Here is a 17,625-nt window from a genome sequence, read left to right as displayed (position 1 = left end):
TTTGCACCCAGCCAATCCTCCTTGCATCCTAAGCCTGGGTGGCCTGCCAGAACTATCTAGACTTTTTCCATGGCAGTATTTTCCTCTACAGACTTTCAGGAGACTGAGGGGAGGGGTTGATGAAAACCCAAGTGGGCTGGCCTGCCCCCTGGAGGCCAGGCTGGGCTACATGCTTGGTGATCGCTGGTGGGAAACATGCCAGGTCAGGGAGCTGGGTCCACAATGGAGAATGTTTTCAGGGTGAGTTTAACCCTCAAAGGCTCATCTGAGCTGGTTGACACACGCAGTGGTACTTCCTGAAGGAGTGTCTTAGGGTTACTCTTGCTGTGATAGACACAGTGACCGAAAACGGCTTGGGTAGGAAAGGGCTTATTTGGTCTACACTTCTGTATCAAATCAGGGCAAGAATTCAAAGAGGGCAGGAACCTGGAGGCAGGAGCTGATGGAGAGGCCATAGAGGGGTGCTGCTTTCTGGCTTGTTCCTAGTAGTTTGCTCAGCCTGCTTTCTTAAAAAACCCAGGACCACCATGCAGGGTGGCCCCACCCACAATAGGCTGGGCCCTCCCACATCAGTCACTAATTAAGACTTGCCTACAGCCTGATCTTCTAGAGCAGCGGTTCTCAGTCTGTGGGTCTCGAGACGCCTTTGGGCGATATCAGATGGCCTGCATATCACATACTTACATTATGATTCATAACAGTAGCAAAAGTCCAGTTATGAAGTAGCAAAAAAATAATTTTATGGTGGTGGTGGTGGGGTGTCACCAGCATGAGGAACTGTAGTAAAGGGTCACAGTTTTAGGAAAATTGGGGACCACTGGTCTAGAGACATTTTTGACAATTGAGGTTCCCTTCTCTTGAATGACTAGGGCTTATGTCAAGCTGACATAAAATGAGCAAAGACAAGCAGGAAGAGATGTCTTGATCAAGGTGGGTATCGCCTGAGGACTACAATCTACACTGGCCACGGTATTTCTGGACCACATAGGCCAGGTCTGCTTGCTCTTGCCTGCCAAGCAGCATTTCAGCCAGCATGACCTGAAGGGAGCAGCCCAAATCTGTTCCCACACTTCTGTCTGTCACAGAACCCTGGCATGTTAGCCCCAAGCCCTAGGTTGTATCCTTGGTAGCTGCGCAATATATACATAGCATGGCCTTTTTTTTTTTTTTTTAACAGAGCGGTCCTGAATCAGGCACCTGCCCTCAGCACAACCCATAATTATACCTGCTGTCTCTATGCAGATGAAGTGTGGTGAACCAGAGGCCTATGGGCCTGGAGGTGAGATCCTAAATATAACACCCACACGCCACACACATGTAACACACTACTGGCTTACACACCAAGTGCATACACACAAGCACACATGCACGTATGTATGAACACGAACATACATTTACAAGCTCACATGTACAAAATGTACTCCAACGCACCTCACCAGCCCTGTGTAGCTCTAGTTGTTTCCTCCCTGTTACCCTTGCTGCGAGCCATGGAACCCTCTAGACCATGCTGGCCCACGTCATTGAGGGCCAGCACTCAAGGCTTTGCTTACTTTTCTGTTATTTATGTTGCAGGGTCATCTGGGCAGGGTGTGGTCATCATGATCGTGAAGCAGAGACACCTTGGTTGCCCTCAGCCAGAACAACAAGATAACCAAGCAGCCCAAAGGTGGCTAGGTCTGTGGTAATGGTGGTGAGGCCATTAACATATCCTCATAGGAACGGTGGAGTCATAGACCCTTACCTGAGGTGCCGTTTTCTTATGGCCTGGGCTGCACGTGGTTGTGTGTGTCTGTGTGAGTACATAATTATGTAGGGGGTAGGTTGAGCCATCATATCTGGCTTTGTTTGTGTTCCAAGGCAGGGATTCTCTGTGTGGCCCTGGCTGTCGTGAACTCACTCTGTAGACCAGGCTGGCCTCGAACTCAATCCCACTGCTTCTGCCTCCTAAGCGCTGGGACTGAGTGCTCCACTATTGCCTGACTAGATTTTGTTCTTAATGAGCTTCCTGCCTGCATAGGGCCGACATGAGTTGTGTAAGACAGTAAGAGCCTGCCTCACAAAAGCAAAAATGCCACGTTATGAAGCAGGCTGGGTGTCTCGTGTCCATAATTCTAAAACTCAGGAGGCCGGAAGTGCCTTGGGTTCCAAGCTAAACTGGGATACAGTGTGAGAACCTGTCTTCAAACAACAAAACCAAGCGGTGTATAAGCCATCTCAGACTACATTTTAAAAAATTATTTATATAAAGCTCTAAACCTGTGACACAAACTCCCAACAGTGGATGGAAAAATGAGACCAACTGTCCCTGATGGTCCCAACTGTATGTGTTTGACAAAACGCCTCACGGTGTAAGTTTCGATGCAGGTAGGTTTGATATGGCCTCAATAAAACATTAACTTTTGGTCAATTTGAAAGCCAAACGACCAGGCCGGTGGTAGTGCACACTTATAATCCTAGCACTCGGGAGGCAGAGGCAGGAGGATCTCAACAGTTCTAGGCCAGCCTGGTCTACAAAGCGAGCTCCAGGACGACAGCCAGGGCTACACGGAGAAACACCGTCTCGGAAAAACAAAACAAAAAACAAAGCAAACAAAAAAAGTCAAAAAAGCCGATGAGGAAGGAATTCGTGGCACAGAGAGGCCCAACGTAAACACAAAACTAAAAAAAAAAAAAATCACCAGCAACTAACTTAATAGATTAGACCAGAACCGCCTGGGTCTGCAGCGTGGATGCCTTAGAATCCAGGCGGGAGCGAGTGCAGCCCGGAGCCATAGGCTCTGCGTTACCCAACCGCACATCCTGGGCTAAAGACCGGGCCAGCCCGAAGGCCTGCGCTTCCGGCTCGCGCACAGAGGCGGAAGTACCGCTTCGGAGGCCTCCCATGAGCCCTTGCAAAGGTCGACGTAGGCGGAAGCTGCTGGCGGCTGGTGGGGGTGGGGGGTGGGATCTGAGCGCCTAGTCCAGCTTGGCACCTCGGCCGGATCCGACCCCCTGAGGGCAGCAGGTGAGCTCGCGTCCGGGACACCCGGGACCTAGGACCCTCAACTCCCTGACCTTCCGATTCCTGGTCCTCTAAGCCTCGGTACTGAGGCCCTAGGCCCCTGGCCCCCTGATAGCCCCGACTGTCCGACGCCCCCGGTCTTCAGCCGGGCTCCAGGCTCCTCCCGTGCTCCCCGATCTCCCATTCTCCAGCCTCCGGGCCCCGGACTCTCCAGTCCTCCGACCTGTGGCGTTCCTGTTCCTCGGACCCCAAACTCCAGGGTCCCGGTGAACGGCCGCCCCCTTGCGCGAGCGGATCTCCTCGCCGCCGGGGCTGTCCAGACCCTCGGCCTCTGAGCCTGTCGCTCGCTCTTCAGCCTAGCGGTTACTACGCGGAGCTCAGCACTCTCATCCCGAGCGCTCTCAGACGCAGACTGGTTCTGCACAGCCTAGCTGGCCGGGAAAGGGCCTTCTCTTAGAAGATTCCGTCCAGAGGTGCCGGGAAGCCAGGCTCCCTAGCCTCAACTGGTTTGGCCGTTTCACTTCTCGGCCTTTGAGTACTCTGCCGAAGGAGGAAAAAACAGAGTAACAACAAAACCCTCACAGAACCAGGCTTTTAAAGTTTTCCTCAGTTTTACTTGGGTTTAGAAGACTATGCTGTTTGCCCTCTTAAGGCATCACAAATCGGAAATAGTCTACTCAGTTTCAGGCTTCGGGTTTTGCTGTGCTGTGTTTGCAGCAGTGGCGCCCTAACTGTGGTACCTGACAAGGAGATGTTCTGAAATCACCTGTTCTGCTGAGTGAGGAAGCGTAACTTAGACGTGTGTGTGTGTATGTGTGTATGTGTGTGTGTGTGTGTGCGCGTGCGCGCGTGTGCTCTGTAAAATTCTGAGAAAGGGAATAAGTAGTTCTCCTTGTGCCCCCAGGAGTCCCTTTTGACCTCAGAGGTCCCTCATGTCCCGGTTTAAGAACCAAATGTTCTCTAGTGTGACACGTAGCTTAGTAAAGTCTGAAAACGTCCTTATTTACTTCAGTATTTACTGGTTATGTGTGCTTGAAGGAAGAGTATTTTGTCTTTTTTTTTTTTTTTTTTTTTTTAGTTCCGGTATTAGGAGTTCTTAGGGGTGGGTGACATGCACTACCAGGTAAGGGTAAGGGTTCTTGCCACCAAGCCTGACTACCTGGGTTTGGTCCCTGGAACTCACCTGGAGGAAGGTGATAGCCAGCTCCCGCCTTCTAGGTGTCTGGGCATGCACTTGTGAGCACGCCACAGGCACACCCAAGAGAGAAATGTTAAAATATATAAAAAGACTTCTTGAACCCTTCTTGAGCTATACATTTAGGCTGGTGAAAGTGAGAAGATGCTTATTTTCATGTTCTTAACACAACATTTAACATAACTAATTTCTTTCCAGTACCCAAAGTTTGCCACACAGGAGAGTTTCTTAAATCCAAGCCAGGCACAGTGGCAGCGCTTTCAATCCCAGCACTTGGGAGGCAGAGGCAGGCAGATCTCTGTGAGTTTGAGACTAGCCTGCTCTATGACAGCTAAAGCTATGTAGAAAGACCCTGTCTCAAAAACAAACAAATTCCAAGGCAAGTCATCTACTCTGCCATGCTTACTCCTGTAGCTTCGAGTGTGTTCTGCTTTATCTTACAGTTAGAGATTCAGAGTAGTCTCGGTCTTACTGCCTTTGCTTGCCTCCGTGTTGTAGATGCCAGCCTCTGAGGGCAGGCACAGTGGTTTGGACGTGAGTACAGAAACCTGCACCCTTGGTCTTGATCTTGGAATGCAGGCAGCTTTGGAAACTCAGCTCTACCAGTGTCTCCCCAACTGCTCTGAGCTGTCTGAGGGTGTACATGCGTAGACGCCTGGGTGCTAACTGTTCTGCCTGAATGAGTCATGCCAGTGCCTGAGTCCTACAGGCAGGCGCCTGCGCTTGTGCGTTCATGGTCTTAGGATGCCATTCCAGCATGTAGTTGATATAGTAAAAGGAAGCTAGAACGAACTAGGATTTAGTTTCAAACAGCTGCAGAAAACAAATATATGTTAACATCAGATGGCAGAAGGGGATTCTAATCATGCTGAAAGATGTAGGAGGAGTCAAGATCCTTTACTGAACATATTTCTGCAGACTTAAATTCAAAGTAAAATACAGGATACAGGACAGAGTGGCTTTTAATTTTTTGTTTTTATTTTTGTTTTGTTTTGTTTTGTTTTGGTTTTTCGAGACAGGGTCTCTCTGTGTAGCCTTGGCTGTCCTGGACTCGCTTTGTAGACCAGGCTGGTCTCGAACTCACAGCGATCCGCCTGCCTCTGCCTCCCGAGTGCTGGGATTAAAGGCATGCGCCACCACGCCCGGCTTTAATTTTTTGTTTTTAAATGGTAGCCTTAGCTCTGCCGTCCTCATGGATAGAAAGTGGTCACTTTCAGTCTAACAGCAAGTAAGTGGCAAGGTTATAACACTGAAAACCTGTAGCTTCTGTCATACAGAGAACTCACCTGTTGTTTGCATGTGGTTTACCCTGTGAGTTTGAGGAAACAGCATGGATCCATTGGGATGGATGGGTTCTGGAAATACCACACCTGACTGGTGGGCTGGCAGGGAAGATGGCTAGAGGCCCAGGTCCCGCATCCAGTCACTTCAGTGCTGGTGTGTGCAATGTCACTGGGACTAGTTTATGTCCAGCCTTGTGGTTGGCATAGTCCCTTCCTTTGGCTTATTTTCTTAGTCCTGAATTAAATGGACTACTAGTTAAAAGTCATCCATTGCTGAAAGTGGCAGAGATAAAGAAATGAATTGGGACTAGGGAGACAGTTCAGTGGGTAAGAGCCCTTTCTGTGTAGGTATAAAGATCTTGAGTTCAAATCTCCAGTAGCTGCATAAAAGCCATGCGTGGCTGTGCCTGTCTGTAACCTCAGCTTTGGAGGATGGAGACAGGAAGATTCTGGGAGCAGCCTAGCTCCAAGTTCAGTATCCCAAGGGAATAAGTTGGAACTCTGTAGAAGACAACCTATGCCCTCTGGTCTCCACATGTGTCTGGGTTATTGCTGTATCCTGTGGCTGCATCAGCTGACTTTGTCCGTCAGGATGTCCTCATAGAGGGCCTGTTTACAGACTGTCTTAACACCGTTGCCAGGGATGCTTCCTTGCCCCTTCCTGCAGCCTGAGGGCTTACTGCACCAACTTGGGGAGCTGGCGGAGTGGTAGGAAGCACCAAGTACTCTATTCCATCAGGGTGCTGCCCTTTCAGGAGAGGAAACAGATTGAGCAGCCGATCGTCATGTGTTTTGTAAAGCTATTCCTTCTGAGTTTTACCACCAGATGACAGGGCTTTTCACCAGTTATGCTGCCTCGTGGCGCATAGTGGTTGAATGTGTATTTTATAGCATTCCTGACTGCTTACTCTGGTTGTGGCCTGAGGTCTCCCCCCGCCCCCCCCCCCATGGAGAGCCTCTTTGGTAAGTGGCACTGTACTGTGCAGGACTACCACTGTCAAATTAGAGCAGCTTGGCGGCAGATCTTATGAAATCAGTACTGCATCATGTTATTGCACTGCCAACCCGTTCTCTCTCTTGCATAGTAGCCCATTGTAAAGGTTTGCTCTCCTCCTTGCAGCACCATGGCCAGCCCAAGAACCAGAAAAGTTCTTAAAGAAGTCAGGGCACAAGATGAGAACAATGTGAGTGTGGACCTTTGGGCTGGGCTTGGGTAGGCTGGCAAATGTCCTGGTGTCACGTGCAGGAGGTGTGCTATGTGTCCCTCCTTGCAGAGGCTGATCATGCCCTGGGGGAGCAGCCAGTGGCTCCTGGTGCTCACTGCTGTGGCTGCAGGGAGTGGGATTTCTGCTGCGCTGCTCAAGTGTGCTGAGGATGCTTGGTCTCCTTTCTGAGTGTTTTTCTCGTGAGAAGTTCTTTATCTTCATACGAGTTTCTGTCCCCTTCAAGTTTTGTCCTGAACCCACATCCTTTGGCCAACTTGAGCAGCCTCATCGTGTGTATTGGTACTAGCTCTTTAGTTAGTCCTTGCACTTGTGGCCTCCTCCTCTTCTGCATCCTTTGGAGCATCTATTGGGTCTTTGGGGTCCTAACACTGCCCTGAGCTACCTGGTGAGTTGCGTGTGACCCCCCTCCCCTTGCAGGTTTGCTTTGAGTGTGGTGCGTTCAATCCTCAGTGGGTCAGCGTGACTTATGGCATCTGGATCTGCCTGGAATGCTCGGGGAGACACCGTGGGCTTGGGGTGCACCTCAGGTCAGTGTCCTGCCACTTGGCCCCCCGCATATCCCGCATCTGTCCTACTTTCCATGTTGTGGGACCTGCAGCCCAAACTGCTGTCTGACAGGATGCTAGGGGGCTATTGTCCACCTTGTTAGGTGCTCCTCACTCCATTAACGCTGGCTAAGGTTAGCAGCCTCTGTCCAGCTTCCTCACCTCACTAACACTGGCTAAGGTTAGCAGCCTCTGTCTGGCTCCCTCACCTCACTAACACTGGCCAAGGTTAGCAGCCTCTGTCTGGCTTGCCTCCATGAAGCTTCTTCTGGCTTTTCTTCTGTACAGAAGCACCTGTGTTTAGCTCAGGGTGTGATCTCGGGTTGGGAGGCTTCTTGGATCCCCTTGTACTTGGTAATCAGATGGGACATCTGGTTTCTAGCTTTGTGCGCTCTGTAACAATGGACAAATGGAAGGACATTGAACTTGAGAAGATGAAGGCTGGTGGGAATGCTAAGTTCCGAGAATTCCTGGAGGCGCAGGAGGACTATGAGCCCAGCTGGTCCTTGCAGGACAAGTACAGCAGCAGAGCCGCAGCTCTCTTCAGGGATAAGGTAAGGACTGGCTTGCTTCATACGCAGTTGAACACAGCAGACACGTTCATAGCAGCCGGAATGTGGCTTTAGTGGCTTTGGGAGGCAGGTTTCTTTTCTCACTGTTAACATATGTGAAGGCCATGCACTGTCCAAGAACAGACAAGGACAAATGGCCCTTGCTAACCTTGGGGCAGGCTCTTCCTACCCAGAGGAAAAGAATAGCGCTCATGGTGCCGTAGGGTGGCTTAGCTGCAGACCCTCTGAGAATTTGCCCTTCCTTAGATTGACTCAAGGACTCAATTATGAGGCCTTGTGCATTTGAAGTTGGAGCCACAGTGGCCAGTAACTCCAGGACGCATGCATGGTCATGCGAGCCCTGGTCCATGGCTTGGTGTAGAGCTGAGTGTGCTTGAGCAGATGGTGTGTCTCTTCATGCCGTGTTGTCTTCTCAGGTGGCTACTTTGGCAGAAGGTAAAGAATGGTCTCTGGAGTCGTCACCTGCGCAGAACTGGACCCCACCTCAGCCCAAGACGCTGCAGTTCACTGCCCACCGGTAGCTCCTCTGGCCTGCTGGTCAGACCTCAGCTTCACCCTCACGTTAGTGGTAGCTTAGGATCCCCACAGAAACCTCGTTTCCTCTACTTGTGGTAGCAGCTCCAGTTGTGAGCTATCCCCAGAAGTTAGAGTGAAAAGTAGCATTTTTAACATTTCTGAAAGGTGAAAGTTTGCCCCAAATAAGTAGCGTCTTGCCCTGATCTGCGGAAGGGTTGCTTCCTCTTCTTGCAGGTGTGTCATACAGCCCTGTGAACAGTGCTGTGGGGTGTGTTTTTGCTGTAGATGGTCAGTCTCCTGTGAGCTGTTGGTCACCATAGTACAGGCCCTGGGATGGTGCAGGTCCCTGTTATACATACCAATTCCACAGTGAGGACTGTCCCCTCTGGCGGTCGGTGCATGATAGGTGACTATGCATTAAGTGACAGCACATCTTGTGCCTCCAGCTCCTATAGACCCTAATCAGAAGACCCTCGCACACTTCAGAGCTTCACCTCAGGCAGCTGCAGTGCATGTCCCAGCTCTAAACCCTCACTGCTAGTCCTGGCAGGTGGAGAACTCACTGTCGGCTCTTAGGTTGGGCCTCTGAGCTTCTTATGAGTCAGAGCTGGTGCCTTTTTGACCCCATATATGATATGAAAGGTCCTTGTCACAAAGACTGTGGTTTCATTTGGTGTTGTTGAGGCCCTACTGACCTTTACCTTTCTATTTCAGATCCTCTGGCCAGCCACAGAACGTGACTGCCTCTGGGGACAAGGCTTTTGAAGACTGGCTGAATGATGACCTGGGCTCCTACCAGGGGTGAGGCCTCTCAAGCTAGGGCTAGCAGCAGGTGCATGGGGGCATCTTTGACAGGCCACCCCCACCCCCCCTTGCAGGGTTGACTCCATTGGGTTGGGCTTCTTTCCTTTAGGGTAAGCTGGGTCCACTCCTTTTGCATGTGTCCACAGTGTGTGTAACCCAAGGTCCACTTGTGGCAAGCCCCAAGATGCCCTAGGTTTGAATTGAGGTTTTGAATATGGAGAAAAGCCAATATTGAAAAAGATCCGTTTTCTTCCTAGAATCTGCTTGGCCTGTAAATGATGTTTCCAGTAACCCCACTTAGCAGGGTTTGAGTCTGGCTGGGAACCTCAGGCCATGTGGTAGAAAGTATCTATATAACTCCTGTGCCCATTGTCCAGAATACAGTGTGGGCACCTTTCTTGCTGCCCAGTGTCTCACTGTTGAGGAGAGGCAGAGTTTGGCTGTGGCTGGTGATGCCTATGTTTATTCTCAGGGCTCAGGAGAATCGCTATGTGGGGTTTGGGAACACAGTGCCACCTCAGAAGAGAGAAGACGACTTCCTCAACAATGCCATGTCATCCCTGTACTCGGTAAGAAGGCCTAGGATCTTCAGAGTGACCGACATAGCCAGGGCGGCTGTCAAATGCCAAGGCGAAGAGGACCCTTCATGGGCAGTGTGGTTAGACCTAGGACACGTACCCTTTGGTCTGATTAAAGGCCTTTTCTTATTTACCTTCTTTTAAAAATAGCTGTTTATTCAATGTGTTTATCTACTTACTCTGGTCATAAAACACACACGTAAATTTACCAAGATAGACCGCCTCAAAGAACTAAAGGTTTTCTTTGGAGCCTGTGTTCTGATGTCCAAGGCCTATCCTGAGTCCAGCAGAGGGCTGATCCAGCCTCCTGGCCTGTGCTGGTTGGCTGACTCAGGAAACAAGGCCCTGAGCAAAGGCTGTCCAAGGTTTTGGCACTCTACTGGGGTGTGGTGCTTGGGTTTTGGGACATCTGCCTACTTTCAAGGCAACTTGGAAGCCCCAGGCCAGAAGCTCAGGGTGTAACACCCTAGGCTTGCTTTTCCAAGGAAACTATTTATTAAGCTACTTTTGTTCACTGCAGTCTTGTGTCCTGCAGTGATCATAAATGCCTGACGGCCTAGCAGGGTCTGCTGGTAAGTGGCCTGGATGCTGAAAGTGAAAAGAGAAAGAAATAGGCCAGATATGGTGGGAGACACCTTTAATCCCAGCACTTGGGAGACAGAGGCAGACAGATCTCTGAGTTCAGGACTAGCTTGGTCTACAGAGCAAGTTCCAGAACACCTAGGGCTACACAGAGAAACCTTGCCTTGAGAACAGCAACAGCAAACTAATAAGAAAGAGGAAAGCCTTTTCATACTGATACGAGATCTTCAAAATAAGTATAAGTAAGCAGGGTGTATGAGAGCACAGCTAGCGTGAAGGGGCAGCGTGTGCAAGACTTCTCCCTGCTGCTGCACATGCACACTCGTGCCCGGGCATCGGGGTGCAGGTGGAAGACTGACGCCACCCTCTTTTGTGTCAGGAAGGATTATTCCTTAATGAATTTTTTACCTTTTTTTTTTTAAAGACTTGTTTATAACTGTGTGTGTAGACTAGGCTGGTCTCCAATTTGCAGTGATTCTCCTGCCTCATCCTCCTCCATATTGGAATCACGAGCATGAGCATGATCTACCTACCATGTCTGGCTCGAAATTGGTTGTTTGTTATGTTTGTTGTTTTGGGTTTTTTTTTGTTTGTTTGTTTTTCGAGACAGGGTTTCTCTGTGTAGCCTTGGCTGTCCTGGACTCACTTTGTAGACCAGGCTGGCCTCGAACTCACAGCAATCCACCTTCCTCTGCCTCCGGAGTGCTGGGATTAAAGGCGTGCGCCACCACAGCCTGGCTCGAAATTGTTTCAAAACTGAAGTTGAATATTGTAACATGCAGTGTACTGAGGAAGCTGAAGCCAACCTGGGCTGCATAGTGAGAGCCTATCTCAGAAGCCAGAGATTGGCTTAAAACTGTCCTCTTTGCCCCAAAGAAATGTCGCAGCAGAAGTCATTCTTCTGCTTTCACACAGGTTCTGCTTCTTCTTTTTTCTTTCTTTCTTTTTTTTTTTTTTTTTTTTTTTTTTTTTTGGTTTTTCGAGACAGGGTTTCTTTGTGTAGCCTGGACTGTGCTGGACTCACTTGAACTCACAGCAATCCACCTGCCTCTGCCTCCCGAGTGCTGGGATTAAAGGCGTGCGCCACCACTGCCCGGCTCACACTGAGTCTTCTTCAGGGCAGAAAAGCAGGCTTTGAGTTCTTCCTCTCGGTGAGGACAGTGCCAAGGTGGGCTGTACGCTGCAGCTGGCAAGGGGAGTGTGGGTGCTGGTCAGAGGGCTATAGAGGTCCTTGAGGTGCCTTCTGTGGAGCCTTCCTGTGCTGCAGTGCCAAGAGTGTGGCATGCACAGGGCCTAGAAAAGCCACGCCTCACCATTCTCTGTTGTCTTCTCAGGGCTGGAGCAGTTTTACCACTGGGGCGAGCAAATTTGCTTCTGCAGCGAAGGAGGGCGTAAGTGGTTATGAGATGCATGCTGCCCACCTAGGGCCCTGGGGCCTGTCACATCCTGATCTTGCACCCTTTTAGCAGACAAGCATGGGGCCTCGTCCACTGCAGGATGGCCCAGGAACCCCTACTGTAGCAGAAGGTGTTTGCTTTTGTGTCGGGGCAAACCCCTTGCAGAGGTAGACTTGATTTCATGTGGGCAGAGACGGACGCAGTCGCTCGTGCACAGCTGATGAGTCTTCAGATTAGTGTTGAGATTGTCTGCTCCTCTCCCTCAGCTTCACCTAAATGAGAGGAGAACTTGAGGGTCCTAGTTGGGACAGACCGTGCTGCACGGGGAGCATGCCTGGCTCGGGCAATGCCTTGGCATGCACTGATAGGAAGATACCGGAAGGCATAGACTTTGGGCTGGGATTGGGCTGTGTGGGCATGGTAATAGTAGGAACAGTGATAGAGGTAAAGTGCCTTGGCCCACTGGTCCAGGGGAAGCTGACCAGTAATGCCTGTAGCCATCTAAACAAGCTAGAAGCCATTGCATCTACCCTCCCTGCCCGTTTGCCATGGAGCAGTTATTGGCAACAAGGTATATTTCCTTATCTCTAGCTCTAGAAAGGCTGGTGCTGGGGAGGTCTAGTTAGCTTCCAGCTTGGGCATCTTTAGACAAGCCTGCCTTTTCTCAAGTGTCAGCAGTTCTTATGCCTTGATAAGCTAGCTACTGAGCTGCCCACATGTTGGACAGGTAGGAGCCGGAGTGGCTGCTAGGTCCAGACATGTCCTACCCCAGCAGTTTGGGGGCTTGTTCCAGTATCTGCTAAGCCAGCCTCCCTGCAGAATTCTGCTCCCTGAGAGCCGCTGTCAGTTCTGGAACTAGCTCCACCATATAGATTCAGCCTACGATGAGGGTCAAGACACTTGACTACAAAGTTTTGTTTTTGTTTTCCTTTTAGGCTACAAAATTTGGATCCCAAGCAAGTCAAAAGGTAAAAAGAAGAAGCTCTACTCTCAGTTTTGGGGTACACACTGTCAATCCCAGCAGTTGGGAGGCAGAGGCAGGCAGATTTCTGAGTTGCAGGACAGCCTGGGCTACACAGAGAAGCATCCTGGGCTGGGTGCTTAGGGTCTGAGTTCGTAGTGAAGAAGGTCCTGCTCTTCTGTCCTCACCTCAGCTCTTCCAGATGCTGACAGCAGGAGGCTTCCCCTGTAGAGGGTTTCCTCAGCCATGTCTGCCACAGCCACTAATAGACATGAAGCCTCTGTACCATGGCTGCTTTATGGGAAGAATTGTCTAGACCATATCTCTCAGCCCTGGGCTGTTCACCTGGAAATGACCCCACTTGCCAGCAGTGACAGTCTCGGGCTTGGCAGCTTGTTTTTCTTCCAAGCTCAGAGCTCTGGTCAGCTGTTTTCCCAGGTGAGGTGGACAGGGTTTTAGGTCTTTGTGGCCAGCAGCACTCTGTTCATCTGCACTTCTGCCTCTTGGGGCCTCTTCCAGCCCCGCACCCCCAGTGACCCACCTTGCAGAAGCCTCTGGCTTTGCCTCAGAGCCCTTAAGTTAGGGTCAGATGCCTCAAGCATATCGTAGAGTCTGCAGCAGAGCAGACTGGTGTGGGTGTAGCAGTAGTTGAGGCTATAACGCAGCCCTGTAGCCCAGTAGCTGAGGACTGTTCACAGGCTGCATCGTGAGACCCTTAAAAAAGCTGAGGTGAGGGGTGTATCCTCTGGCACTTCTGGGCATTGCTAATGCGACTCCCACTACCTGCTCTTTCTCTATAACTGCCTTCGTGCCAACTGGGTCAAGTTTTGGGGTTACAAGCAGCAGTCAGAGCCGGTAAAACCCCGTTTGTACTAGTGCATGCTGCCCTATGTCTGCTGAGCATGTGCTTTGCTCCCTTTGTATGTGGGTCGTCTGTGTGCTGTACTCACACCTCCTTGGTCTGCTGGTGCTGGAAGTTCATCTCCCCCCAAAATCCTCAGCCCAGGTATTCCCTGAGCAAGGTCGTCTGGACCGAGTGAGCTCTGGAGAGAAAAGCTGCTTAATTCAGTTTTTGTTTCATGGCTTAATTATCCCAAACCAGAACCCCTGGAGCGTACCCTGTTGGGAAGGAGCCCTCCTGTGCTAATGAGTTATCCCCCTTTAAGCCTCTTATCTGGCCTTGCCTTGAGGTGAAGGTCTAGACAAGGCACATGCCTAAGGTAGCTCAAAGCTTCATGGCCGTTTCCTTGGTGGCACCAGGAGAGCCTGTACGCAGCCTGCTACTTCTCCCGTGTAAGAGCCAGTGCTTGTTCAGGAAGTGGGTGAAGGGGTGCCTGCAGTCAGAGCCATGTCCGTCCTCCTGACTTGTGGATGAGAGCCAGAGCTGCTTCCAGCACTGTGAGGGAGCTCCCTTCATATCTGTTCTTCCATTCTGGTGTCACTTCTGTGACCCTGCTTTCCCACCCCAAGATTTGTGCCGTCCTTGACGTACTGAGCAGCAGCCAGCGTTGCTGTACGTACAGCTGACACGGTGTCTCTTACCCACAGGCTTCGGAGCTGAGCCACAGCCTGAATGAGAATGTCCTCAAGCCTGCACAGGAGAAGGTAGGCGGCACCGACAGCTGAGGCGCTGGGTGTCCCCCTGAGGCTCTCTGTTTACAGGGAAATGGGTGGACTGGGATCAGCAAGAGCTCGCCTGTAATTTTCTCTGGTCCAGGTGGCCTTGGGCTCCTTTTTCTTAGTCTTCCCAGTCTGTTCCCCAGGATATCCCAAGGATATTGCCTTCCTTCTGTTTTATTTGAGTGGCCTGGCTACAGGCAACAGTGCCAGTTATCCTCAGAAAGTTATCAGTCCTGGCAGGAGTCAGGAGTCCCCAGCCTTCCTCTCAGCAGGAGTCTGGGCAGCAGTCAGCTCCTCCAGGAAGGCACAGGGTCTTTTGGCAGTGGTGAGGTTTTATGAAGCTAAACCCAGATGGACTCCTGGTGGACCGCGACAGGTCTCTGCACTCTGGAGCGTTAGTGCTAATAGCTCCCTTTCAATTGCACAGGTGAAGGAGGGAAGGATCTTTGATGATGTGTCCAGTGGGGTCTCTCAGTTGGCATCCAAGGTAGGGCCACTCTGCTGACCTGCAGCACAACCAGAGCCAGTCTCCACATTCCAGGCACGGGGCCCACAGGCCTTGGGCCAGGTGAGGCTGTGGCCACTGCCCTCTGATTTCTGAGGGCTTGAGGAATATGGAAACAGCTTGGTTGTGGGTACTTGCCAGCCTCTAACCTGCATTTCTTCTCTGTTCTGCTGCCGTTGGCCTGTCCCATGGTAAGTGCCAATGCTATTGTTAGCTGTGGCTGGTCCTATGACCTCCTCAGGGCCTGGTGGGATGGGGGTGAGGTCATCAGATTTCCCAACATGATGACAATGGAGGCTGCTTCCTGCACTTACTTTGGTTGCACCATGGTAAAGACAAGGCTTGTAGTTACCTACAGCTCTGAACACCTCCAAAGTGTGGCTTTGGGAAGGCTTTACCATTTACTATCCTTGTGGCATTGTCCCATCCACCGCAGGAACTGCTTCTGCATAGAAGGCAGAGAGAGATACAGCAAACTAAGCAGCCGACAGCCAGTGTTGCTTCAGCACTGCTGCTGTGTGTATCCTCTGCGTTTTGTCCTTAGCAGGGCAGCATCCATTTTTGTTCGTGTTTTAGAGCCAGAGGTGCCATGTAAGGTGGGGCCCCAACTTCCTTTCCTGTCTCCTTCCAGGTCCAGGGAGTTGGCAGTAAGGGATGGCGTGATGTCACTACTTTCTTTTCCGGGAAAGCGGAAGATACTTCAGACAGGTAGTCCACGTTCCCTTCCCAGGACCCTTGGGCTCTCTGAGAGAAAGCTGGTCGTCTGGCCCAGCGCTCTGCCCAGTGCTGTAACACAGCCCTCTACTGCCCTCTAACGCTCACCATCAGAGCCCTGGCTCAGGGGCATTAGGCTGTAATTTCTTTCCCAGTGCCCTAGTAAATGCCCTACAATTTGTTTGGGCTTGGGTTTTTGCTTGCTTGTTTGTTTTTCTTTTTGGTTTTTGGAAACAGGATTTCTCTGTGTAGCCTTGGCTGTCCTGGACTCACTTTGTAGGCCAGGCTGGCCTCAAACTCACAGAGATCCACCTGCCTCTGCCCCCCTGGAATTCTGGGATTAAAGGTGCGCACCACTGCGCCTGGCAGTACCCTGCAGTTTGAGTGATGGATAGGAGTATAGATTGAAGTAGTAGGAGGCACTCAAGTCTCTTTGGAAAGTTCCGTGTCCTTGGCACCACCCTGGAGTCTTACCAAGGCCAAGTTAAGTCTCTCAGAGAAAAAGGCCCCTCACCTAGTAGGCTGCTCTGACTCTACAAGGTGGCTAGGGAACACATGAAGGGCAGCAGCTTGTGTCTGGCCAGAAAGACAGCATTGGAGCTGTCACAGGCATTGGCCACACTTTGTTCAAATAGGGCTGCTTCTTGTTCTAGAGAGCCTCTAAGACTTGAACAGATTGAGGAATACGGGCAGCACAAGTGTCTTTGTGTGACAGTTATTGAGATTTTGTCCCTTTCTGTAATAGACCCTTAGAGGGCCACAGCTACCAAAACAGCGGAGACAACTCCCAGAACAGCACCATAGACCAGAGCTTCTGGGAGACCTTCGGGAGTACTGAGCCCCCCAAGGCCAAGTCCCCAAGCAGTGACAGCTGGACCTACGCAGATGCCTCAACAGGGAGGAGGAGCTCGGACAGCTGGGATGTTTGGGGCTCAGGTTCGGCATCGAACAACAAGAACAGCAATAGCGATGGCTGGGAGAGCTGGGAGGGAGCCAGTGGGGAGGGCAGGGCAAAGGCCACCAAGAAGGCAGCCCCACCTGCGGCCACCGACGAGGGCTGGGACAACCAGAACTGGTAGGAGCCTTGCTGCACCCTGACCCCAGCCCTGCTGGGAGCCTGCTGTGTTTGCACTTTCCCCTTCCTGTTCCTCCTTCATTTGACCTCAGTGTGAAGACAGTGGCTCAGGCGGGACTTGAGTCGGTGCTGCCTGCCTGACGTGGGGTGGCTTCTCTTAGGCCTCAGGGGACATGTCATCCACCTGCCTCTCGGGTCCTCTGAGCAGCCTTCTTGGACTCTGGGTTCCTGGGACCCAGGCACTGTCTGCAGTCCTCGCACACCCTGGGACTGCGGTCCTGTGCAGTGTCAGCCAAGCCAGACGTCTGCTTTCAAGGTCTTTTAAAACTTGAAAGGTTTGCTCTAGTTCTTTTTTCTTCTCGAAGAAAGTGCCTGGAGTCTTAAAGCTGGAAGTGAAATGACAAAAGCAATATTGGAGCTCACACTGCCACCGACACCCTCACCTAAGTCCACATCCTGTGGCCTGTGCTGTGAAGCTCACTCTGTGACCCTCTGCCTTTCCTGCATCAGCCTGTCCAACTCTCCACCGATGGCCACACAAAGCAGATTGGGCTCTGGCCCTCCAGGACACCTGACTTGGACTTGGCCAGCCCTCAACAGCTCAGAAATGAGAGTAAAGGGGCTGAGAGCATTTGTCAGTGCATCTACCACTCCCATCTGGTACAGGGCAGCCTGAGCCTGGAGGGTGGGTTGAGGGCCAACTGCCACTGCCAGGGTAAGGCATCTTGATGGGGACCATCCATCCAGGCAGAGTGCCTGCGAGTATTTTGCCATGTGTCGTGTCTATGACAGCCTGCTCAGGGTCTGAGCCCACTGGGTCAAGTCTCCTCAGCATGCAGCGGTCCTCCCAGATGACCCCATCTCCCACCCTGTGGACTTTGTAGAACACTGTGGCTGAGACCCATGCACCACCACGGTTGATGTGACAGCCTTTCTCTCCCAGGATTCCATGACTGCTGTGTGCTGTGGCTGGAGAGAACAGCTGGGTCTCTGTCTCCTTAAACCCACTCCTGTCTGACCCTCAGTTTGACCAGCAGAGCATGAGCTGAAG

The 17,625-nt window shown here is 51.4% G+C and overlaps 1 protein-coding gene across 5 annotated transcripts; it reads left to right on the top strand.

Moving 5' to 3' along the window:
- Positions 1-2,858: 2,858 nt before the first annotated feature.
- Positions 2,859-17,624, top strand: ARFGAP1 (ARF GTPase activating protein 1). Of its 5 annotated transcripts, XM_084776960.1 has the most exons (14): positions 2,859-3,004; positions 6,600-6,663; positions 7,123-7,232; positions 7,633-7,804; positions 8,239-8,339; positions 9,053-9,139; positions 9,615-9,711; positions 11,637-11,693; positions 12,635-12,667; positions 13,486-13,515; positions 14,209-14,265; positions 14,708-14,767; positions 15,417-15,493; positions 16,245-17,624. In XM_084776960.1, exons 2-14 carry the CDS (start codon positions 6,604-6,606, stop codon positions 16,576-16,578), a joined length of 1,275 nt encoding a protein of 424 aa, XP_084633086.1. In that variant the 5' UTR covers positions 2,859-3,004; positions 6,600-6,603; the 3' UTR covers positions 16,579-17,624. The 5 variants fall into 5 exon arrangements, with proteins under 5 accessions (XP_084633086.1, XP_084633088.1, XP_084633089.1 ...); XM_084776962.1 differs by lacking the exon at positions 14,708-14,767 and having other exon boundaries at positions 15,423-15,493; XM_084776961.1 differs by lacking the exon at positions 13,486-13,515 and having other exon boundaries at positions 2,860-3,004.
- The last annotated feature ends 1 nt before the right edge of the window (position 17,625 follows it).

The sequence above is a fragment of the Acomys minous genome (assembly GCF_964271855.1).
Source record: "Acomys minous genome assembly, chromosome: 3".
Lineage (NCBI taxonomy): Eukaryota > Metazoa > Chordata > Mammalia > Rodentia > Muridae > Acomys > Acomys minous.
Note: the sequence above shows the minus strand (reverse complement) of the source record. Positions and strands in the feature narration are given on the sequence as shown.